Source organism: Pseudonaja textilis, chromosome 2 (genome assembly GCF_049901715.1).
Source record: "Pseudonaja textilis isolate UNSWEBS1 chromosome 2, rPseTex1.2, whole genome shotgun sequence".
NCBI classification, from domain to species: Eukaryota; Metazoa; Chordata; class Lepidosauria; order Squamata; family Elapidae; genus Pseudonaja; species Pseudonaja textilis.
Genome location: NC_141991.1, coordinates 111034307 through 111059035, shown reverse-complemented (window position 1 = coordinate 111059035; position 24729 = coordinate 111034307). Strand labels below are relative to the sequence as shown.

The window sequence follows — 24729 nt, the reverse complement described above, 5'->3', positions numbered from 1 at the left end:
CAACTTTCATTGTCACAGCTTTGCTGCATCCTCCAGGGTGTGATTGGGAATAAAAGAGCCTAAAGACAGAGCCTGGGGTGGAAAGGTTTCTCTCTTCAAGCAAGGAAAGCCTGCCTGCCCAAGTCTGTCCCACTGTGATGTTGCCTTGTCATAAATTAACCACACACACAATTAAAGAGCCTGTCTCAGCTCCAGGAGCTGTGGATGTATTTCATCCCAAGAGAGAGAGAAAGGCACTGTGGTATACAGCTATAAAGCATCTGAATGCGGAATCTGGGCTCTTAGCAGAGGGCCGGTGGCTATTTGTCAGCACAAGGCAAGGAATAAGGGATTGAAAGGAGGCAGGGGTGTGGGGAGCAGTCAGGTATGAAGCTATGTTGGTGGGCAAGTGAGAGAAAGTGTATCTGCAGAGGAGGGTGGCTTGGTGGAGGATATTAGGACTGTGAGGAACTGTGGATGTGTGTTTGAGAACCAGAATGGTTCAAGGACTGGATTAGAATGTGGGAGATTACACGTTCTAGTCCTCCTTAAAACATGGAGATTGGCTGAGAGACTTTGCCCAACCCACCTCAGAAGGTTGTTGTGAGGGAAAATAGGAGGCAGGAGGATCTTGAATAGTTCAAAAAACGTGGATATGCATCCAATAATAAATAAACAATACTTTACGTGATGACTGTCACAGTTGTCACATAAGCTGTCCCTAGCATATGAGTCACATTCCCATCGAATATTTCCAGTGGTAACTAGCGGCTGAGAGGATATTATTTTATTTTAATTTTTTGCATCCTGTAGGAGACACAGAACAGTAATCAGTTAAAATTAGCATCAGGCAGAGAAGGTGGGAACATCTTCCATGTGTGAATCATAACTGGAAATTCCCTGATGACAAATCGTGGGATTTGGGGAATTCGGAATCTCTTTCAAATGATTCATGTTGTCATGGATTTTGAGTTCTGTGTCCACAAGAGCGAACAGGCAATTCAACTGGGTTGCCTTTTTGTTGATGTCTTCCTTGTGGCATCCCCATCAACCTCTGGTTCTCCCAAGAATGTTGAATAAAATAGATACCGTACTTGGCCCAACAGGACACACCTCCCACCTCCCTATACTGATCATTCCTTTCTAGCTGCCAAATTGGATCTCCTGTTATAGATGGAGTAATTTTCTACAGACTTGATCTTTATTTATTGTCAAATGTTCAAGATGAACCAAGTTGCATTTTGTCAGTACTTGGAATATAGAATCCACTACTAGAACTCTTGTCCATATGTATATGAATAGTCCTCGCTCTGTACAGAGCATTTCTCTCTCAACGCTAGGTCCATTAACAAGTACAGTGTAAGATTTAGGGCTAGCCAAAGGATTTATAGTCCAATAATTTTATTCAAAAATTTATTTAAGGGATATTTGAGCAGAGCATAAATTTAGGCATATTAAAATAGTAGATGAGGGTTAATTTGTAAGAAAATTTTGAAAAATAGTCTAGGTCAAGGAAAATTTATTAGGAATTTTTTGAATTCTTCTGAACTAGACTTTTTTTTCTTTCTCTGAAAGTGTTTTGGTTAGTTCACTCCCTCTTGAAAGAAAATCCAGGACGTTGCAGTTTAGTATTTTCTATGTTGGCATGCCATGATTTTTTTCCCACGTATAATTTATGAAGGGTGAGTGAACCTCCGTGAGTTACAACAGCAGCCTGCCCTATGGGAACAAGTAAAATGCTATTCAGATTATTATTTTTTTAAGGGAAGGGGGTGTCCTGTGTCCTTATAGAGTGGCTCATTTCGCAAAACCTTACAGGGAGTTCTCGACTTACAACAGTTCATTTAATGACCGTTCAAAGTTACAACGGCACTGAAGAAAGTGACATGGTGATTTTTTCACACTGACGACTGTTAACAGCATCCCCATGGTCACGTAATCAAAATTGAAATGCTTGGCAAATGACTCGTATTTATGACGGTTGCAATGTCCTGGGGTCATGTGATCACTTTTTGTAACCTGACAAGCAGAGTCAATGGGAGGAGCCAAATTAATTTAACAACTCTGTTACTAATTTAACAACTGCAGTGATTCACTTAACAAGTATGGCAAGAAAGATTGTAAAATGGGGCAGAATTCACTTAACAACTGTCTCATTTAGCAAGAGAAAAGTTGGGCTCAATTGTGGTTGTAAGCTGAGGACCACCTGTATTTTTCTTTCTGTGGGATACACGTCAGAAAAAAAAACACAATGATGAATAGCCAGTTAGTGATGATAAATAGCCTTGTTTAATGGTCTCAGCATCAGTTTTTGTTCCCATAGGATAGAGGGTGGTTTAAATGATTTCTTTGCTCAAAACCAGTAATTAAAGCCTCTGGAACACCGGAACAATTAAGACAGGCTGTTCAAGGGTCAATAAATTGGCTATATATAAATGGGGTAGTCATAAGTGAGAAGAAACAATTTAATGGTAAGGATTTGTAAATTGGACAAAAAATCATGAATGTTCAGAAAGACCATTATGAATGGGATTTAATTCTGAATAAACATTATAGAAAAATCTAAACCATGAAAGAATATGTTGTGGATAGTATAGTGTTACATTCAGTGCTGTGTGGAACTTTGATTTTAATTCCACTTCCAGAAAACTTTCATTGAAATTAACACATTTTTGAGGCAGTGTCTAGGAAACGAAATTGTTATCATTTGGCAAATGCCATGTTCTTCTCTGGTTCCTTCCCTTTTTTAAAACACGAAGATAGGCCAGTTTTAGGTGTTGATAATGCTACCGCATATCAATGATTCCGAATAAATAATTTTATGTATCCTTATAAGAGAATAGGACATGTAGGTTCAATTTTTTGCTGGAGGGCAGGAAAGGCAAACTAGCTGGAATAATAACAACCCCTGCAATATCTCATCTCAAATCAATACTTAGGTGACTGCCCCATGTATGTTTTGGAAGGAAGGACATTTCCAGCTCCATTTGAAAGTATAATCTTTGGATTTAGTAGGCCTAACATTTAGAAATATGGCTGACCTTTGATCAAGATAATTGTTTATGTTAATACACGGAAACACATACTGTATCTTACAAAGATCTCGCTGCTTTTTTGGCCCCTTCGCTTCCCTTTCAGCCGGAATAAGCATGAACTGGGGGGATGACTCCTGTCCTAAAGGCAATTTTTCCAATCTCCATTTTTTCACTCAGCATCCATTTACTTTCTCCCATCTCTAAAAGACAAATATTCATGGACAAATGGATACTCTACTTAAGTCCAAATTGATGCTCTACTTAAGTCCAGGTGATGTTCCTGCAGTTCAGATGTACAAACGTAACAGTTGGTAGCTGTTGCAATTTGCCATACCAAGAATTTTTTTGAATAGCTAATTGCTTTTTGGAATATACATGAAAAAGAATGCTGTAAAAGAAATACACTTTTGATCTTCCATGAAGTTGCTGGGCAGGTTATCTAGAGCAGGTTTTTATTTGTTCTACACATAATTTTATCTTTTCCTTGTAATTCCAACTCGCCTTCAGTGAGATGCTTTTTATGTCTCTAATTCTCCCAGAAGAGAATGAGAGTCTAATCAAATCCATTGAAAACTAGAATAACGACGGGCACATCTACCCTGAAGATTTTATCATCCCGTGTTTTCGCTCGGCTCCTATAAAATGATGTCCAGCAATTCTATGGCAGATAAAACGTGTGTGTGTGTGTTGATAGCCTTCTTTCTTGCCTTCGTGTAAGGAAGCAATTACTGTTTTAGCCAATACTTAACTGCCTTGTGTTATGGGAAGATTAACTGGAATTCACCTGAGCTGACAGAGAGTGAGGAGCTGATGAAGGTTCAAGCTCAGAGCCTGGCTTGAGATTGTCAGCCATGAATAAGGAGTGTTCTCTTGTCCCATCTCTGCAGGGCAATCAGGACGCCACGGCTCCGCCTGACGCAATGGCTCAGCCCTATCCCCCGGCAACATACCCACCACCCCCACAGAATGGCATCCCTCCAGAGTATGTTCCTCCACCACCACACCCGCATCCAGCACAGGACTATTCGGGGCAGAGCACAGTACCCGAGCATGCCTTGACGCTCTACACCCCAGCACAGAGCCACTCCGAACAGCCGGGCACTGATGCCAGCACGCAGTCCATAGCAGGCACACAAACAGTACCGGTAAGAGACTATTCCCTGCAGGGCCTGACGTTGCTGTTGGGCCTGCCTGCATTGCGGGGGGCGGTAGCATAAGGCAGTTCAGGGAAGTAGGCATCCTATGAAGAAGGAGAAAAGGGTGTCTCTCCTCCCAGAAATACGCAAAATGGAAAGATGGAACTTGGGGAGGGATGTATAAAATTGGATGAGAAGAAATTTCTGTTGGAAAAATAGACCCATTGGCTCACGACTGAGAGGCTGCATTATGGGTAGCAGGGAAGATCGAGATGGCAGATCCAAGGCCCTCTCTGTCTCCATTCCTACTTTGCCTGCATGGCCTTGTTCCATCTGAGGCCCAGAGATAGCAAAGGATCAAAAGAGAGCAGGGTGAAAATAACAAGAGTTCTTATGCAGCGGGAGGCCAGTTGCAGGAGAAGCCATTCCAGCACCCTGCTACCCCCTTGGGCATTTGTGGCTCAGCACTTAAGTTTCCTGGCTCCCTTTGTGTCCCTAATCACTTGTAATCTACCTGCTTGGCCTCTTGCCAACGCTATCATGCCAGTGATGTGGTTGTAATGCAGCTCAGCGAAGAAGCGCTGAGTGAGCAGTTCCCAGCTGCCCCTGAGTGCCAGGCTGGCTGCTCGCCACCACGCAGCTCTGAGAGTGAGCTCGGCCTCCCCACCTAGTTCTGCGTGTGCAGGAATGCATGCAAAACCCAGGATGGAGCCAAACGCATCTCCAGCCTCCTTTCACCAGAGCTGTGTATTAGGGTCCACGCTAGTTCGTATTCCACTTTCTCAGGTGCTACTGCTGTCCTAGGTAGAGGAATAAGACAAGGGCCCCTGTTTTGTTTTGTTTTTTTATAAATGGGGAAGGTGAAGCTGAAGGATGGTGGCTGGTCCAAGGCCAAATTAAAGAATTGAACAGGGGACTTCTGGTTTCACAGCTCGTGTTCTTAGTAGTCCCTAAGTGACAGCATATGCCACCGCTCTCTGACTGGCTTCTCACATTGCACTAAACCAAGGGTCTTCAAACTTGGCAAGTTTAAGACTTGTGGACTTCAACTCCCAGAATTCCTGAGCTAACATGACTAGAGGAGGAATTCTGGGAGTTGAAGTCCACAAGTCTTAAAGCTGTCAAGTTTGAAGACCCCTGAACTAAACCATAATGTGATTTGTTTGTGTTTGGCTCGCTGTATTTTGCTCACCTAGTTATCGTGCTTCTAAGTCATGGTTTACAGCTTGAGCGTCGGGTAAGCCCAGCTCTCCATTTTGTTTTGTTTTTAACCAGCAAGCCACAGCTAAACAAACCCTGCGGTAGCACACTGTGTGAGCCTCGTCTCGGGGCGACCTTAAAAGTTGGCAGTCAAGTAGCATCACTTTCATAGGAATGCATATTCCCAAATGCTTCTCGGGATCATGGGGACCCTGCAGCATGAAGGCCCCAAGCTTCGACCTTATCTTAGGCAGGGGAAGGGAAGGGAACAGGAAAATGGGGTACAAGAGGGAGAAAATAACGTTGGGGAGAGCTAAAATGAAAGAGCCCCCTTGAAGCAATGAGTTCAGAATTGGGGGCGTAAGAAGCAAAACCAAAGAACGGAAGTGGGGCACTGTGTGATGGAAGGAGCCCTCTGAAAGTAGATCACTTCAGAGCTGTATCCAGAAGAACCTGCTTTCCAGGCAGAGAGGAAGTCTGGGCTGGTGGATTAAGGGTGGCTGGAGGGGGAATTGGGAAGAAAAGAGAGGGATTTTTTTAAAAAAAGAATATTCTAAACAGAGAAATGGCTTCAGCCCCAAGCACTGCAGAATAAGACTTGCAAAAAATGAAGTTAATATGCCTGCAGGCTAAAAACCTAATTGCCCCAAATCCAAACCAGCATTTTTGCTGGATTCAATTTCATACCTTTGAAATCTGCCTTTTGCAAGCGGCAATGATGCCCTGTCCCACCCTACCATCCCACACACACATGCATATACACACAGGCACCTGGAAAGAATCACAATGGTGCTTTCATTTCTTTATTTTCACCAGCAGACAGATGAAGCAGCGCAGACGGACAACCAAACACTACACCTACCAGAGAATGGTTCTGACAAGCAGCAGCCAAAGCGGCTACACGTTTCCAACATCCCTTTCCGCTTCCGGGACCCTGATCTGCGGCAAATGTTTGGGGTAAGTCTGTCACCTTTCTGTGCTAAATAAACATAGAAATGTACAAATGACCTATGATCTTCTTGGAAAGGAACTGGCTGTGTTCACTCCGTCTTCCACGTTATAATTGAGTTGTGGGGAGGGTTTGTTTCATGGGATATGTGAACCTGGCATTGTGGTTAGTAAAACATAGTTTACAGTTGAATGTTGCGTGTGTGTCACTAGGCCTGACTTAGCAAACAATGGTTAAAGCAGAGCATTATTTGGCACCATTTATAAATTTTAGCAAATCAGTCCAAGATAGTGAATATCAATCAAGATAACAATGTTGGGTCCAAATGTTGTCAAATCTACTTCTTATCTTTATATGGCTTCCACATACTCTTGTTATATCTTTTAATTATCCCTGTATCTAAAGTATCTGCTTCTTGCATTCATTCCTCTTTGGCAGGAACTCCTATCTGTTCCCTCTGACCCGCACAGAGCTTTGCAGGTCTTGTGGTAGTCAGGGTTCAAGCAGGATTAAACTTGTTTCTCAATCTAAGCATGTCTAGAATATGTCATTCAAAGGCTGAGTGTCGCGTAATGCAGAAAGCACCTCCTGTACTTCCAGGGGTGATGATTCCTAGTAGCCAGTGGAAAGAAAGCGGCATTTGCCTAAGTAGGACGGTAGAGCCCAGAAATGCTTTCTGTGTATGTGTAAAATATTGGTAGTCCTCGCTTGCCAAATTTACAACAGCAAATTTGAAAAAAGTAGGTTCACAACTGATCTTCGAAATGGTGGCGGTTGCAGCATCCCCATAATTACGGGGCCGTAATTGGGCACCTCACAACCAGCGCACATTTACGACAATCGCAGTGGTGTTCCACATTATGTGATTGTTGCCACTTGCAGCCTTCACAGCCAGCTTCCAACAAGCACAGTCAGTGGGGAAGCCAGCGAGAAATGTCAAGTCACAATCACGTGACTTTAAAAGTGCTGCAGAACAGACGTAAGTTGGGCACAGTCACGTGACATTTCAATTAATAACCACGTTGCTTAGAAATGTTGTTGCCGACCCCAATTGTGGCCAATACGGGTAGTCCTCGACTTACAACAGTTTATTTAGTGACGGTTCAAAGTTGCAATGCCTTTGAAAAATGTGACTTATGACCGTTTTTCAGTTGCAACCTTTGCAACAGCTCCATGATCGTGTCAGATCCTTGGCAACTGGTTCATATTTATGACCGTTGTTGTGTCCCTAAGATCATGTAATCCCCTTTTGCAACCTTCTCACAAGCAAAGTCACTTAACAGCCAGGTTACTAACTTACCGACTAGTGATTCACATAGCGCCTGGGATAAGAAAGGTCATAAAATGGGGCAAAATTCACTTAACACATGTCTCGCTTAACAAGAGAACGAGAACGACCTGTATTGGATACTGAAAGATGTTCGAGAGATGTCTGCACGCCATGGCTTTTTGGGAATCAAAGCGGAAGGGTTATTCCAAACCAGGATGGAAAGAAATGATGTCTCTGCTCCCATTTTCACCTTTCCTTCTTCCCCCCCTTCCCCTGCCCCTCTTTTTCTCCCCCAGCAATTTGGAAAGATCCTGGATGTTGAGATCATTTTCAATGAGCGTGGTTCCAAGGTGGGTTCAACATGTTGGTGTCTGATAACAATCCAAATGTCCCTGTAGATGGATGGGTGTTTCCAGGGGCCAGTCTGTCTCCTCCATTCTGCACCCCCGCCTTTGCCACATCCTTTCTCTGCCACAGGGTGCCTCCTGGTTTCTAACTACTCTTTCCCTCACCCATCCCTTCAGGCCCGGGGACTTTAGGTGTTAAGAATGACATGTTGATATTTTAACTTTCCCTCTGAAAACAACTGTGCTGGTTGAAAAATAATTAACCAAAGCAATTCCAGATCCGGAGTCCTAGAGAAAAAGGAAAAACTGTCAGCCACAAACCCGTCACTAAAAGTAATTTAATGCAGAAAAAGATCACCCTCTCATGGTGAGATTAGAAATTGCTCTGATCAGAGAGAGAGAGAGAAAAAAAATAACGCAACATGCTACTTAAGGCAACACGATATTAAGATTTGGAGGGAACGTGGATATTTCTTCTTCCTCATAATACACTATTGAATTTTGGTTCCAGGAGGTAATTCGGGTATTTTAAGTTTGAAAGAAACTTGGGAGACCCTTTCAGTGCTTAAGCTCCTGCTGTTCCATTATTGACTGTAGGAGCTAAACTGTACCGAAGCTGAGCAGGTGCCGCACGATGGTTGAGCCACTCTGGAGGGAGGCAGAACTGGAGGCTCAACCCATCCCCGTGGCCTCTTCACACACAGGAGGGCCACTGTCTCTCTCTAGCCTGAGTGATATAACTGTAAAGCCAATAGTCAGGGGAAACAGTCCTACACATTTGTAGTCCTTTTGGGTCGTTTTGCCCTAATGGAGCGGCGATGCAGATCTTGTCCTGTCCTCTCATCCCTCTCAGTCCTTATCCTCCCTTGTCCTCGCTCCTTCCCTGCCCCCCCCCTCCCCGCCCTCGCCCGGTCTATAGGGTAGCTTGGGAAGCTCACATCCTGCCTCTTTTCTCTGCTGCTCCTTACTCACCCCTTCTCTCTGTCCTGTTCCTCCCACCCTCCCCCCTTTTTTTCTTTCTTCATCCTTTTCTCCTTTTCCTGTCTCTCTCCCTCCCCAACCTCTCTCTCTCTCTCTCTCTTTTTCTTTCCTTTTTCCCTTTCTCTCCCTCACTCACAGGGTTTTGGGTTTGTAACTTTTGAAACTAGTGCAGATGCCGATCGGGCACGGGAGAAGCTGAACGGCACCATCGTGGAGGGACGCAAAATTGAGGTGTGAACAAATGCACTGCCTGCTCTGCCTCGGGCATTAGGCCTCACACTTGCAACTGCATCACAAACCTTTAAATATGTATATATTTAAATATGTATATAAATAAAAAAACTGTCTCTGGGATTAGCCAGGACAAGCAGGCGGGTGAGTGAATGTTGCATGTCCTGTGCTTTTGATTGTAGACTGGTTGGTAGGGGAGGATGCAGAAGGGAAGGAAGGCAGAACATCTCCAGCAAGAATCTGTTACACACAGTTGTTTCAGACAGTATTAAGGGAAGGAAGAGAAGTATAATGTCCCCAAGCCTTCCAGGAAACTTCCAGAAAATCTGCCTAAATCATCCTGTGTAATTGTCGCCTGGCAGAGATTCTTGCTCTTTGCCTTCCAAAGAGGAAGCACAGAGCAATTTCAGAATGGACCATGTAAAAGATGCAAAAGGCCCTTCTGTGAATGTAGTTCTTGGTAGCTATTGAGCCCTTTGTTCACTCTGGAACACTGAAGGTGATCCCTGGATCTCTGCTTCATCAGAGTTGTGAGGTAGAGAGATGGTGCTGCATTGTTGCCCCTGACATCCTCTTCTGCTGGGACTCCCACCCTTTTCTTCTGCTGGTTTAAGTTCTTAGGTCTCCTCTTGCCTGCATTGCCTAGCCCGTCCAGTTAATGATATTTCTAGTATGCATGAAAACTGCCTGTGCAGGGCCCTGCATGCTAGCTGTGAACATGACCCTGGGAAGAGAGAGTTTCAGCTCGCGACAAGCCCCCCGTGGTTCTAATGTTGCACTCCTGTTTGTGGCCTATACCCTAGGAAGGAGCTGTAAGGTTTGGACTTGGAAGGCTCACATCCAAGATGTCGAGAATTGTAGCATGGCAAGCAAAATTGCTTTTGCTTAGGATGATTAGCCCATAAACGATGGAGGATCTGACAGAAACCTTCATCAGCCTTTTGAAAGCTGACGTTCTTCTTGAGGTCCAGGGAAGAGGAATTCCATTTGGACCCCAAAGTCTTACCAGTAACCTGGTGCTTGTTTCTCAACAGGTCAACAATGCCACCGCACGGGTCATGACAAACAAAAAGGCAGCTAATCCCTACACAAATGGTAATGGAACAAGGAAGAGGGGGGCGGTGTGTGAAATGAAGTCAAAGCCAGGCATTCCTGGGAAGGGGGCAGACTTGTTTTCCACCAGGCCACCCTATAGATTGGGGATGGGGAGGTGTTCTGACTTTGGGGCGGGGAAGGGGGAGGGGGAGGTTGTTTCAAAAAAAAATGCAAAGCATGGATTTGGGTTGAATCTCTGTTCTGGAAACAGAGATGGCAAGAGGAGCACCCAGCCTATTAAAGCAAACGCTCCAGATTTCCCTCTTCGAGGACAATGCCTAGTGAGCCTAGCACCCCCCCTCCAGCCCAGTTCTTGGAATGCCCCCTTACTTCCCCTGTTAGGGACTGTTTAGGAGGGCTGGGAGGAGCCACGCTTTCTGACTGCTTACTTCTTTGTTACCAGGCTGGAAGCTGAACCCTGTAGTGGGCGCCGTCTATGGCCCTGAATTTTATGCAGGTAATGTCTGAATCAGGCCGGATCCATGGGCGAGCGTTTCTCTCTTAGGGATCTGGCAGGACTACTGAATCTCGTAGCAGAATCTAGCTCTTGCTTATTCCTAGGATGCCACAGGCTATTGCTTGCAAAGAAGAAAGCAAGAAGTCGAAAAGCTGGGGGATGAGGGGAGAGTGGGGAGGATTGAGGGGGGAAATGGGGTTGCTGAGTCTGGGAAACATTAGTTTCAAATTTCTGCTTAGCCATGGAGCTTTCTGGCTAATTTTAGGCAAATCACTATCTTAAGACGTCACTCTAGGATTGGTAGACTATTAACCAGAATCTATAGGTATATTATTTAGTAATGGCAAGGATTTTTGACTTCCCATTGTAAATTAGGGTTCTAGACTGGCCAAATTATAACAGTTCAGATCCAGATTTAGGCTAGTATAAACACGCCATAAAACATATCACTGAATGTATTCAGTGCATCTCACAGTATTCTTGGCACAGTTAATATGCTTCTGCACAACATATTCAACCCAGCTAAATGGGCCTATGGAATTTATAGCTCGGGATGCTGTACTCTCTCTCTCTTAATATATTGTATGAACCCAGCCATCGCGTAAAACCATAATCTCATTGTTTGCTTGTGCCTTAGCAAATAAGTAGAGGAATCCTGTGTTGTTAGCCTAGGTTTAGGGTTTAGTGTGGTAAATGAATCCTGATGGAATTGGGAGGGGTCTGAGACATCGTTTAGCCCTCACCCCCCTGCCATCTTGCGCTCTGTTTAGCAGGTGGCTCTGTTTGTAGATCTTATAGTCCTTGCAAAACAGTTCATTCCTTTGTCTGTACTTCACATAACCAGCTTCAGACACTGGTTTGGATAAAGTGGAGAGAGAAAACTGTGTGTGCATCTGGATTTTATTGTGAAAAGGAGAACAACTGTGATTAGAACCGAGACGTAGTCATGGTCTGAAGTTCTAATGCATAATTCTTGATAGAATTATGACAGAGGGTAAAAGTCTTGAAGGCAAATATTTGGAAAAGGTACAGAAATACAGAATATAGAATAAAAGAGTTGAAAAGGACTTTTGTCCAACCCTCTACTCAAACAAAAGAACCTATATCATTCCAGACAAATGGCTTCCAATCTCTTAAAAACCTTCAGTGTTGGAACACCACAATTTCTGAAGGCAAGCCATTCCATTGATTAGTTGTTCTCTTTGTCAAGAAATTTCTCTTTAGTTCTAGGTTGGATCTCTCCTTGATAGTTTTCCATGTGTAACTTCTTGCCTTGCCTTCAGATGCTTTGGAAAACAAGTTCCCCCCTTCTTTGTAACAATTCCTCGAATATTATAGGAAGGAATATTGAATTGATGGGTTAGATTCATAGGTTAGATGCGAGGAACATGTCTGAGCAAGGAGATGAGAAAAGCTCATCCCTTATTCTTGGAAGGGGTAGGGGAAAATGGAGAACAGAGTTTAGAATTTGGAGCTATTCAAGGCTCATGGTTATTTCTTCCCCTCCTCCAGTGACCGGTTTTCCATATCCAGCCACAGGAACTGCAGTAGCGTACAGGGGGACGCACTTAAGGGGCCGAGGACGCACAGTCTACAACACGTTCCGAGCAGCTCCCCCACCTCCACCCATCCCCGCTTACGGAGCGTGAGTATTGAGCAGAGAGAGTGCGTTATAAAAATGGGTGGTTCGGCACACTTCGAAAGAGGCCAAAGTTAGACATTCAGTCTTCTCAAGACCCAGAGGATTCTTCCCCATGTGTCTCAGCTCTGGGCAGTGTGATCTATGGTTCATTATAAGCCATGTTAATTCTGAGGCATTCCTTCCTGAAGCTTCTCGGTTTGTGGTTCCAGTGTGATTAAGACACAAGTCTCTGTTGTCCTAGATTTCTGGACACACGGTTGGAAAATTCAGAGTTATCCTTGGATTTCTCATTGGCCTCAATTTTCCTAGAGAGATTCCTACAGATCGTCCCTATTGTCTGGAAATTATGGCATTTCCGGAGGCCACCATTTTGGTAAGATTAGGCAGAGAATCTGCCCTGGTGGCACTGTACATTTCAGTCAACCCATACAGCTGCAGAAGTCATGTTCCCAGTCATTCCACTTTTTCAACAGGAATTTTCTGTTTCCTTGGCCAGCGTAAATTATGCAAGCCAATTAAGTACATGCTTTGCACAACATATTTATTTTCATGCTTCCTTCCGAAGCTGATCATCATTACTTCTTGTGTTGTATAGGCTTCTTTTACTAATTAGACAAACATGAGGGATACAGGAAGAAAAGCATCACTACATGATATGTGGAAGAGAATAGATAGCCATGTTGATCATCCTGTAGCCTCTCACCATGTGGATCGGAAACCTGATCCTTTTTAAAATGACGAAAATGAAGCAAAATCTGTCACAGAATGTATGCGGCTATTGTGCGACTGTCTCCAGATTCCCCCAGGGACACCTTCATGATCTTCCATGTTGACTGCCAGGCAGACAGCTCTATCACATATTGCATGACACCTGCCTTTGCACTTCTCCTGCTGTCGAGGTGGAGAAAAGCAATGGATGGGCCCAAACCCCAGAGCCACAAAGGTTCGTCTGAAGCCTGCTCTAGTGTTCCCATCTGGAACGCACGCCAGTCTTGCGGAGTGAGCTTCCAAAGATCCCTACCCAAAGTAACTCTTGGTAACGGCCACATTCTTCTTGCTTTTGCAGAGTGGTTTACCAGGACGGATTCTACGGTGCTGAAATTTATGTAAGTCCATCCTTTCAAAGTTTCCTTAGGAGATACTTTTTTTTTTTCATTTCCAGTCAGAGCATCCTCTGGTACTTAAGTTCCTGCAGAGACCTGGCAGACTTTGCTGGTAACCAGGCACAGGCTCTTCCAGGAAGGCTGTTCTGTCAAAGAGAAATCCCCCCCTGCTTGCTCTTTTCATTAAATGATGCAAACAGAAGCCAAGGCTGCCAAAGCACAGTGGGGAAAACAACCCGAGGCCCAGAGCTGGGGAAGCAGCAGCAGTTGGGCAGCCTCTGAGCCTCCGCCATAAGCTATATGTACAGCTTTCCTCATCACTCTTCCAAGGCTCATCCTAGTGCTTTCCACAGCTGAGGGAGGTTAAGGGTGGAAAGGGAAGGCTTGAAATCACACTTTCCCGCTTGCCTGCATGTGCGGCAGCTGCAAAGGGGAAGCAGGCTACCTGTGAGGGTGGGGCGTGGGGTCCATCCGCTCCTACGGAGGGCAGGATTTATTTTCTGGCCTGGTGTCAGCCTGCTGGGTTATACAGCAGCAGTTCCCTTCCATATTTAAAGTGCTCTGGGCAATACTTCAGGCACACACTGACAGATTTATCAGAGGCGACATCTCGTTAACACCGGTCACCCGCTAGGGAGGTGACATTCTCTCCTCAGCATGTTTAATTTCTGCAGGTTAATGGTAGCAAGGCCCCCAGGGAATGCTAATGAGAGAGGGAGAGGGGCTGGGCCTGTGGGTACATTATCTCCCTCCTAGCCAGCCCCTGAGATTCCCCCAAAAGATGTGCCCTTCTCCTGTGACACTGCAGTCGCACTGTCACCCCTAATGCTTGTCTCTCCCATCTCCTCCAGGGGGGCTATGCGGCCTACAGATACGCCCAGCCTGCGGCAGCGGCAGCAACAGCTTACAGCGACAGGTAAGCCGTCTTGCTCTTTTGGCGTCTGGTCCCCTTATCAGCCCCTCCTTTGGATGCAGGGATTCACAATGGCGTCCCTGCATCGAGGAATTGTTACTGATGCACCTGGGTGTGGAGAAAAGGGGCATCATTGCTTTCCCTCAGAAATGTTTTCCAGCCCCCATGGACTGGCTTGCCCGGGGTCAGGGGGAGTATTGGAAGTCCTAGCAGACCCTGAAAAAAGCAGCAAACACTCAAAAGGGCTGAGAGCTGGTTTGTCCACAGTGCAAAGAGTCTGCGGTCTGAGCAATGCCTCATCTCGTTCCCCTCTCCTGTTCTTCACAAGCAACCGTTGCCTCTCTTTCCCCCCCCTTTTTAAATACCTTTTCACTGAAATGTGTGCGCTTTCTGGCTTGCCAGTATACAGAGTTTCATGCTGATAAGATGAATGGCTATATTGAAGCGGCCTGCATTTGGAGAGGTTATGTTGTTAAATGGAGTCTCTCGGAGGCAACAAGACAACTCAATTAATCCTTTGTGCTTATCTTCCTTTTCTAAACACAATTATTACGAAAGTGGGGGAGGGGTAGGAAACATGGAAGGGGCGTTTCGTTTGGATTGTTCATTCAGCCAAGCGCTTTTCCAATGTGGCTCCACAAAATAGGGGCTTAGAGCAGAGTGGCCACACTTTCTGGGAGAAGTCGCTTCACTGGGCTCCAACGAAATTCTGATCGTGCAGCAAAGACATTTCATTCCAAGCAAAGTTGCTTTTCCACACTGCGGGGCCTTTTCACTGCAGTTATCGAAGCCAAAACCATTCTGCAAATCAAGTAGCACTTCTTCACACAGCCCTAGTTAATACAGCGGTAGCTGCTGAAGCTTTATTTGGGAAGTGGGAGAGACTATTGTCTTAATCAGGTATTTATTGACATGCAATATTCTTATCACCCTACTCCCTTTACATGTTTTAGCATCCTATTAAAAATACAACTGTCATTTAATTAGGTTAGCGGTAGATTATTATTCTGCTGTTAATGAAAAGCAGGTTAAAGATGCACAACAAAGTAATAACGGAGTAAATAAATATGAAGGAGGTGAAAATATTATGAGAAACAATACGTTATAAGAGGCTTAATATAAGAAATATTGGGATAAAGCTGCGGAGGAGTGATCCACAGCAAGAAATATTACTAGCAGAGCAGTACATTTTTATCAGTGGAACACATTTATTTCTGCTCAGAAATCTTTCCTAGAAAACATTTTTCATTCTCCTGATTTCTATATTTAGTATTATCATGCTCAGTAAAGCAATGTGTGTGTTCATCTGTTCAGTTCCACTTAAAACGCACATATGTTGTGTTAATTCATAGGGAGATATCATAAAAAGTGTGCAGTACCCTCATTGAGAAAGGAAGCTATAAACTAAGGGTTCTTCCACATGGCAGCTTTTAATTGCTTGCCTTCCATGTATAAACCTGCAGGAAACTAAACCTTTCCAGATTTCAAACTCCAGATTTCTTCCTTTTTGGCCATGATAATGGCCTGGTGCTCACTTCAGGCTGCATTTACCGTAGTCCCTCTTGACTACTTTCTTTCCATGGGGGATACTTCAGGATACTGGTTTCCATTGGAACGTTTTGAGTATGAGCCCCTCCCTTGTCTTTGGACCAGTGGACAGGAAGAAAAGAGAAGCACCGCAGTTTTCTCATTGTTCCAGTCAGTTGGACTAGAAAAGAGTCACAACTCTTTTAGGCAAATTTCACCTAGTTAAACAAAAAGAGAAAGATCCTTGTTTCCCCTCCCATCAATTATTTTAAAAAGAAAAAAGCTTAGCCTTGCACCATTCTACTAGTAAGCTTCCTTTTTTTAAAAAAATGCCAGTGTTTCATCAGATCTATTCCCCGGGGGCAGGGGCGGGGGGAGTACAGCTTTTCTGGTCCAGACTTTCAGAAGGGGACAGCTCATCCAGCCACCCAGGGCAGAATAGTCAGGAGGGCAGCAATCCCAGGGATAACAGATAATCAGAGTTGGAAGGGACCTTGTAGGTCATCTAGTCCAACCCCCCACCCAAGCAGGAGACCCTACACCATTTCTGACAGATGGGAGTCCAATCTCTTCTTGAAAGTCTCAAGTGATGGCGCTCCCACAACTTCCGAATCATTCCCCACCATCAGGCAGAGTTTCCCCTTAGAATAGAGACATTGGCCTACAGTGAAATGAAGCCCAACAAGTCAGTAAACACATTTAATGAATGCCTGGGGGTAGGCTAGGGAACAGAAAAGTGGCTTTCCTGATGGATTGAGGGTATTGTGTGTTTCTGCCCTTGCAAGATGGTTAGCGATTATACTTGCATTGGGACAAGCTGGTCTTGCCAGTCAAATTTAACAGTCACATCTGACAAGAAACATGCATGGGGTCTTATACGGTGACACTCTCAGTGGAGCCCTTCCCATCTATAGCACTGCAGCCCTGTAAAGTAGCTCATTGTTCATACTCTGGTCCTGATGAATACCAACCTACTGTACACGACTGTACTGTGCAGGGCTGTTTCGGGATTAAAAGGTTGATTCAAGCTTCCTTTCTGTGACACACTTCTTGATCTTAACCAAACTATCCAGAAGCAATGGCTTCTATGACATACACATAGTTTTCTTGGCAACAGCCTGGAAGCGGATTAACAGTGCCCAATTCCAGAATGCCTTTCTGATTTCTCAGTCTAACCTGGGAATTCATTGTGGTCTCCCATCCAGAGAATAACAAGTTCCAGTCTTGTTTGCCTTTTCAAAATCAACCAGCACTGGCTAGATACTGCTGCCTTCTGAGGTTATTCACAGATAAGAAATCCTAAAGATTCTTATGATAAAATCTTCTTAGGGTGTTAGTTTTTCTATATGTGTGTTAATTCCATTCTTTGCTTGATGTTGTTGGTCAAAGAATTTCTGAAATATTAGCTGTTTATTCATTTCTTATGTTTTCTTTCTCCCCCACATAAAATCCTCACATGATTTCTTACTTTTGGCTCATAAAATCCAATATTGACAAAAGGTCTGCTCCAACTTTATCCACAGCCAGGAAACAATTATTTACATTCTATGTGTACCTTACAAAACCAGTTCTAATCAGCAAGACCCAGTCACCAAGTCACTCCTACTTCTCCTTTGATTGAAATAAATAGTGATCTGTGCCCTCATAAAATTGCAGGATGCACACAAAAGTTAAACAAGGATAATGTGGAGGAACTGCAGCTGGGATGACTTTACCCCACATCTTTTGGCTGCCAAATGGTTTTATTCCTTCCCTCCTGGGAAAACAAATACTCTTTTCCTGCTTCTGGGTTACACGCTTTCTCCCCTGCAAGTCAAACCTTCACAATCTCTGTTTGCACAACCGGAAAAGCAGTGCTAAGGTACAGAATGCACAGAACTGAAGGAGAAATCCAAATTTCCTTGCAGACCTCAAAGAGACAATCATAAGACTGCACACAGTTGGGGGCCCTGTCCTACCAACTTTCCGCAACCCTCCAAAAAAGTCTTGGCCACCTCTGGTTTAGCTACAGTGATACCTGTACATTTGGGGACTTTAGTATCTCTCTAGGAAAAGACATAATGACCTGCTTGTTCATCTAGAAGCGGATCCTATAATTCTAGCCCTCTCCTTTTTGAGATGCTTGTAGTTTGAAGTGATCTCTCTCTCTGAGGGGGGAATTGAAACAATTTGTGACAGGTCGCTTTTCCCAAATGGCATCCCCCAAACAATGCTCAAATGGCAACCTCTGGCATTCCCAAGCAGCCTGGCTTTTAAGGCTGGAGTTGTCATCCTGGCACATTTGGTGGACACCCCAGGGGTGGGCTTCAAAAACTTCAGCAATGGGTTTTCTGCCTGGTTGGTGGGCATGGCCATTGTGGACATGGCCGAGTTGACCTTCTGCCCCATGGCGGGAGGGGGGGCATTTTCACCATCCCCAGGCTCCAGAGGTTTTCCTTGAGCCTCTGGGAGGGTGAAAATGGCCTCCCCTGGGCTCCGGAGGCCAGAAATGGGTCCGTTTTTCATCCTCCCTGAGCCTCCATGTGGGCCTTGCACTTACCTCTCATCCAAAACAGGCCGCGTGGAGACTCCTGGGAGGGGAGGGGTGGCTTGGAAGGGGACAGCCAGGCGTGGGATTTGGCGATTCTCCAGATGGCTATAACATTAGCTACGGGTTCTCCTGAACCCGGGCGAACCCGTAGCAGCCCACCCCGGGATACCCATTTGGGAAAAGTAACTCAGAGGTCTTTGCGAAAAGCTCAGTGTACATTTCTTGTCGTTTCTTCTGTGTTTATCATGACTTGAAGCAAAGTTAATAATGACTGGGGCCTGATTCATGGTTTTTTGAACACTTAGGGTTGGCAACTCAGCGATTCCTCAGTTTCTAACGCTGCCCCCTGTGTTCGCTCCTAGTTACGGCAGAGTTTATGCAGCTGCAGACCCTTACCACCACACTATTGGCCCTGCTGCCACTTACAGCATCGGCACCATGGTAAGAATGGGGCCTTCTATCCCATTGTGCATAGCCATCCAGACCCTGGGGGCGGGGGGAGGTAAGGTGGGGAAATGTGGGCAGTCAGGGTTGGATACTTGGGAAAAGAGGAAGAAAGATTTGGGATGTCTCTGGGGACACTGACACTCGGGTCTCAGCTGCTGTCCTATTAATCGGCTCTCCAGGAAGCAGGAACCCTAAGCCGGAAGATTCTTAGAGAAGAAGCACACATCTGGGGCTGGGCCTAGCCCTGGCTGCCCTCATTGCCAGGGGATGCACCTAATTGAAAGGGTGGCTTCCTGAACAAGTGATGCCCTTCTTAAAAGCCACCTGAAGTGAGCAGCAGCTTGTACAGGTGTCAGGGACCCTCCCTTCAGAAGCAGGGCTTTAGGAAGTGGGTGGGAGCTGAGCAAGGTGTGTGTGCGCCCAGGGACCTTTCCCTCAAAGCCACCCTCTCTCCCCATCCTTCCTGTTCCTGAACACACTTCCACATCTGGTTCCTGCAGTGATGCCTCCTTGTTATCAGATCTCTAGGCAGCATCAAAGAGGAGAAAGATTTCAAGCCATCCTACAATCCCTTTTGGCCATCAGGGCCTTCCTAGTGATACCACGAGAAATTCCACCAGCTCACAAATTTGCATTGAACCCTCAACCCTCAGAAGGCCGGGGTGGGGGTGGGGGGGGGTGGAATACTGAGAGGGAGGCATCTGTCTAGATAAAGGGAGGCTGAGGCATGGTTTTGCAAGACCCTCGCTTCCTTTAAGGATTCATAGCAGAGTGTTAGGCCCCTGACCCCAAAGCACCATTTTACTTTACTTTTTAAAATATGCCTATTGGCCTTATCTGTCTGGATGGGTTTCCTGTGAACTCTGCCCCTAGGCAGCTTTGCATTCTGGGAGATTGAGTCCAACCCCCACCTCTCCCCCACTGCCCTTGGCCCTCGCTCCCATCTGCCACTCAGTGCCCAGCCCCCATATTGGCTCCGAGGACAGGGCAGGGATGGGCTGTGCCTCTCCTTTATACTGATTGGCTTTTTCTCCGTCTTTGATGTTGCAGGCTAGTCTATACCGAGGAGGGTACAGCCGCTTCACTCCCTACTAGCAAGACAGACCCAGACCCTCCTCACAGTAGTAACACTGACTGCTCCTTAGAAATCCAACCAAAACCCCGTGGACATGGGCCCCTGTCCCCTGCTGCTGGCCCTCGGCAGCCTAAATCACCCATCTCTTTACCTCAAGCCGCCTGCCATGCCTCTCCTCCCACTTGTCTCTGATGGTGTATTGGCCACGTTTGTGTCAATTTGCAAAGCAGTCGGCCAGGGAGCTGGGACAGGTGCCTGCTTTTAACACACAAACACACATCCACACCCACCCCAACAAGATAACCTCAAGGAAACACACACACCCCTTCCTTTAGAGCTACCCAGTGTCTGAGTTCTCCTGTTAGATCAAGTCCTATGAGAACCTTTGGGATACTATTGGAGGAGGCCCCTGTGAGGCCTCGTGTGTCATTTCTGCTCTCACACATCTAAAGGAGAGGCTTTGGCCAAAGGAACTCAGGATATCGTCCCCCTCAGGTGCGGTGGCCCTTCTTCTCCCTCACACAAAGGCAGGGCAAAAGTGCCAGGCGGGCAGCAGCCCAGGTCCTTCCCATAGGGGGAAAGATGGCCTAGCTCAGGCCCTGTGTCAACCAGAGGGACTTCTCCCTCTCTTGCAAGGGGAGAAAAACATCCCCTCTTCCCATTGGAAAAAACGAGTAAGGGATATATTGCTAGGCTGGCCTTGGTAGGGACTGGGAGTTATTCTGGAGAATGTGCCACGAATAGGAGACCTCACAGGTCCCCTCTGGGCCTAGCATGTAGGTCTCTGAGGGAGCTGGCTGGGTTTGGGCCCTGGGTGGGGCCGAGCGATCCCAGCTTCCTTCCACGATGCTGGCTACCAATTCCATGCAGGCCTCGGGTAACTTTTCTCATCACTGACTTGCTGAGCAAAATGGACCCACAGCTGTGTCCAAAAGGGACCCGCAAAGCTTAAAGATACTTGGGACCCCCACTTCCCAAATCTAACATTCTGGACCAGCACCCACACACAGAGAGAGGAAAGTGCTTCCCTGCCTTCTCCTCCTGCCCCGTTTTCCTCCCACCCACCCCCAGGACACAGCCTACAGGTTGCTCCATGGAACATTCTGCCTTTGTTTTCTGTTGTAGTGAAACCTTCAGCTGTTTCCTTCTGGGACCAGGAAGGGCACAAAACATTTTTTTTTAAAGCAAAGCAACAAACAATTACAAAACTAACAAGCCAAGCGACCGAGTGAAAGCCCCCTTCTGTCCACACATGCGCCCCAAGCGACAGGCCAGCCGGAGCGCAACTACCGACAGTCTGCCCGGACAGATGGACGGCAGGGCAGCCCCACGCAGACTCCACAATGCCGTCCGCATCAGGAGACCCGTGCCCTGCTCCTCCCCGCTGCAGACCAAGGGGCCAGGAGGGACAGGTACTGACACAGACTGGACTCTGCAGGCCCCAGGCCATCACGTCTTCCTTCCAGCCCTCCTGAAGACCTGCGGCCCTTCCAGACCGCAGAAGACGCCATGAGCGCCCGGCAGGGCTGGCCGTCCTGCTTCTTGCATCCCAGAAGTTCCCAGTGTTTTCGCGCTTTGCTGGTTCATCCGTTGGTCAAGTCGGCAAGCCTTGGATTCCTGTATGGTGTAGGGCCAGGCTGAGGGCTTCTGGGGTATGCCGGTGGATGGGCACCCCAGGGTTTCAAGGGGGGTTTTCTTTGAAGAAGTTGCACTTTCCTCTCCCCCCTGAGGATCCCGGCTCCCATCGGCCCACAAGGCAGCGAGCTGCACCCCTGCAGGTGTCCTTGGGGGAAGCCTGGCTGAACTCAGAGCTGAGAAACGTCCGAGATCTCCAGGTCTCCCCCAGAACCTCCCACCCTGCTCCGGAGGGCCGAGGAATGCCTCCCCCCTCCATCACACTGAAGCCAGGGTGCTGGGCAAGCATTTCCTCAAGGACTGTGTGGCTGGCAAGGGAGAGCAGCGTAGCCCCCAGCTGGGGAGGGGGCCAGGCTGGGCCCCAGGGCATTCGGAGAAAGAACCCGTTTTGCTACACAAACCAAGTCGCGCCACCACCACCGCTGCTGCTGCCACCACCACCACCGCTGCCGCCCAGGGTTTCCTCCCTGCCCACAGCCCTTCATGGGAGGAGTGCATGTCCCATCGCCCGCCCACCCCACCCCCACCCCACCCCAGAGCCAGATGGACTCAGGGCCTCCTCCCTGCTCCTGACCTCCCCTTGGCTTAGTCATCTCATGAAACCTCACTTTCTATTCAGCATTAAAGCTCCTGACATGCCAGCAACCAGATGATCCTCCTTTTCTATTCCCGTTGTACATAGCCCCACCTTTGCCACTCACTCCTGCCCCCTTGTACAACCCCCCTCCCATTTGCTACCCCCTCTCCCACCCTGGGAGCATCAGCTACCCACCCCATTCTATATGCTTCAAAAGTGTGACCATTCAAATAAACAGTATTTATTATTATTATTAATTATTATTATTATTATTTATTAATAAAGGTTTCTTTCTTCAATGAGGATGGCTCACGATTGTGATTGGGAGGTGGTTAAATGTGGGGAAGGGTGCAAACAGGAAGGAGCCTGGGAGTTTGCAAAATACAGGCTGCTGTAGGAGGGTCTATGACAATTCATCACTGACAGCTCGCAAAGGACAACTTACTATGGCCAGTTCATCACGGGACAAGAGTTACACCAATAGCGAAGAAATAGTGGGAAAGAATCATTAAAGAAAGGATGCCAAAGGAGGGGCAAAATGAAATGCGAATGACAAAAATTAAAATAATGATTTATTTTAAATAATTCAATTGAATTGTTGAATTGTCCCATGGAGAGTTGGCCATGGCAAGTTAACTGTGGCAAGTTGTCCCATGCTGGCTCTAGGAAGAGGCAGGTGTATGTATGATAAAAATCCTAGACAAGAGAAATGACCTTGCTTGCATTTGCTGAATGAGAAACATTCTCATTAGGCTTATACACTAGGGCCAGTGGTCTGGGAGCGCACACACACACGCGCCACCACCACATCCCATGCTTCCTCTGTGTCTGCTGCCCATGTCCAAGATAAGTGGGGAAAGGCATTGGGCAGCCCCAGATCCACTTGCCCTGCAAGCATCCTTCTGGGTCACAAGTGCAGCTCCTTCAAAGGGATTACCCTTCATAGCAAGGACTTTGCATTGATCAGTTGGTTATATGTTGACTGAATTGTATAGTTCCCATAAATAGTATTTATTTCCTTCTACACCTTAGACTCCCAGCATTTTTGTCACCTTCCACATAAGTATCTGAAAGAATTGGGGTATGGGGTGAGCGGGGCAGTAAAAGCAAGATGGCAACCACAACTGCACAATTGAAACCCTGCTCTCTCTCTCGTGTGTGTGTGTGGTGTTTGACCTCACCCCCTGCCCTGCAGACACCCCCTGACCTCCAGCTGTTATTGTGTCTTTGTATGGAAATCATCTCAGTCTGAATCAATTCCTATCACTCTGGAAATGCCTGGATGTTGCAAGTCATGCAAAATGGGGCTAAAAAACTAACTGGTGCAAGTTACAAATATCTTGTGTCCCCCTTGTATGGAGACATCGGCAATAGTGATCTGTTACTGGCCCCAATTTCAGGAGCTGAGACTGATAGCTAAGGAAGCCAGTTCTTTCCTTGCCCATTAGTTCAGCTATGCAGATCTGCAGGAGAAACCCTTTTAAAGGGACATTTTTAGCTGCCTTGAATGCTTATCAGAGTAGAAAAAGCGGGTGTAAAAGAAATAGTCAGACGGGGCCGTAGAAGTGGAGGATGAAAACTCTTAGCAGATTTCTGTATCAGAGTTCACTGCCCAACAGCTCCAGTCAGCATGATTAGTGGAGAGCTAAATGAGAATTGTACTTTAAAAATAAATACTCAGAACCCAAGTACACGGGGAAGGCTGTCATCCACGTCCACAGAACAGACCCAGTGGATTTGTACTAGAACTTCTCATCATAAATGCCGCCTCCATCAATTAATGAAGATGTGCCACTGGAGTGAGGGCAGGAAAGAGGGAACATGAGAGATTGCAAACGGTGTCTTTGTTGCCTGAAATAAGGACTACAGATGAGCAACATGGGTGCCTTGGTGCATAAAGTTAAACAAAAACAAAAAGAGCAAAAATCCAAAAGCAAGAGAGAAAATGTCATGAGTCCATCCCTATGCCAGGGCCGACATTTTTCAAAATGTCAATTTCTTGCTCTTGTTGCAGTCATGCCCATCTGACCAGCACCGGCAGCGTAAATGTCGCTGTATCAATTTCCTTTGCCTTGAGCCGTGGCCACATGTGGAGACAGGCCTGTGCAGCAAAGAGCCGAGATCCCCATGTGTGCTGTGCTTGGCCAAACTCCCAGCTGCTAATTGCCTGCATGCCAGACTGCGAAGGAATAATTGCTGCTATCAATTCTCTTGCCAGAGCTGCATCAGGAATTCAGAAAGGGGGTGTGGTGGTGCTTTTGCACAAAGCAGGACAAGAGGGACTCTCCCCACCTACCCAGATCAGACCAGACCCGGAAGAGAAGTGGGAGATTGCATGGGCCGTTCACTGGCCCTTCCGTAAGAGTTTAAAGGCAACGCCCTCTTCAAACTGAGCTCAACTCCATGGCCCCGTCCCTGTAGTCTTCTTGGTAGCAACCCAGACATGGCTGGCCATGGTCTTCTCCCAGGTGCTCACCCGTCTACGGGGCAGAATGGGAAAATTAAAAGTATTCCTATTACAGCAAACTGGGGAAGAAGTTAACAGCTGCCACCCTGGCACTGTAAAAGAGTGTGGGAGCTTCCCATTCAACCTCTTTCTC

At 46.5% G+C, this 24729-nt stretch overlaps 1 protein-coding gene across 15 annotated transcripts in view; it reads left to right on the top strand.

The window, feature by feature from the left end:
• The window catches only part of RBFOX3 (RNA binding fox-1 homolog 3), a 460885-nt gene extending 438457 nt beyond the window's left edge, over positions 1 to 22428 (top strand). For 5 of the 15 annotated variants that reach the window (XM_087924925.1, XM_087924926.1, XM_087924932.1 and 2 more), the window contains 11 exons: positions 3902 to 4159; positions 6167 to 6307; positions 7866 to 7919; positions 9036 to 9128; positions 10163 to 10223; positions 10627 to 10680; positions 12193 to 12325; positions 13389 to 13428; positions 14277 to 14341; positions 18701 to 18836; positions 19893 to 21036. In XM_087924925.1, coding sequence (XP_087781051.1) covers positions 3902 to 4159; positions 6167 to 6307; positions 7866 to 7919; positions 9036 to 9128; positions 10163 to 10223; positions 10627 to 10680; positions 12193 to 12325; positions 13389 to 13428; positions 14277 to 14341; positions 18701 to 18836; positions 19893 to 19937 — 1080 coding nt within the window. In that variant the 3' untranslated portion in view covers positions 19938 to 21036. The other 10 variants (XM_087924927.1, XM_087924931.1, XM_087924923.1 and 7 more) reach the window with 10 other exon arrangements.
• Positions 22429 to 24729: the final 2301 nt, after the last annotated feature.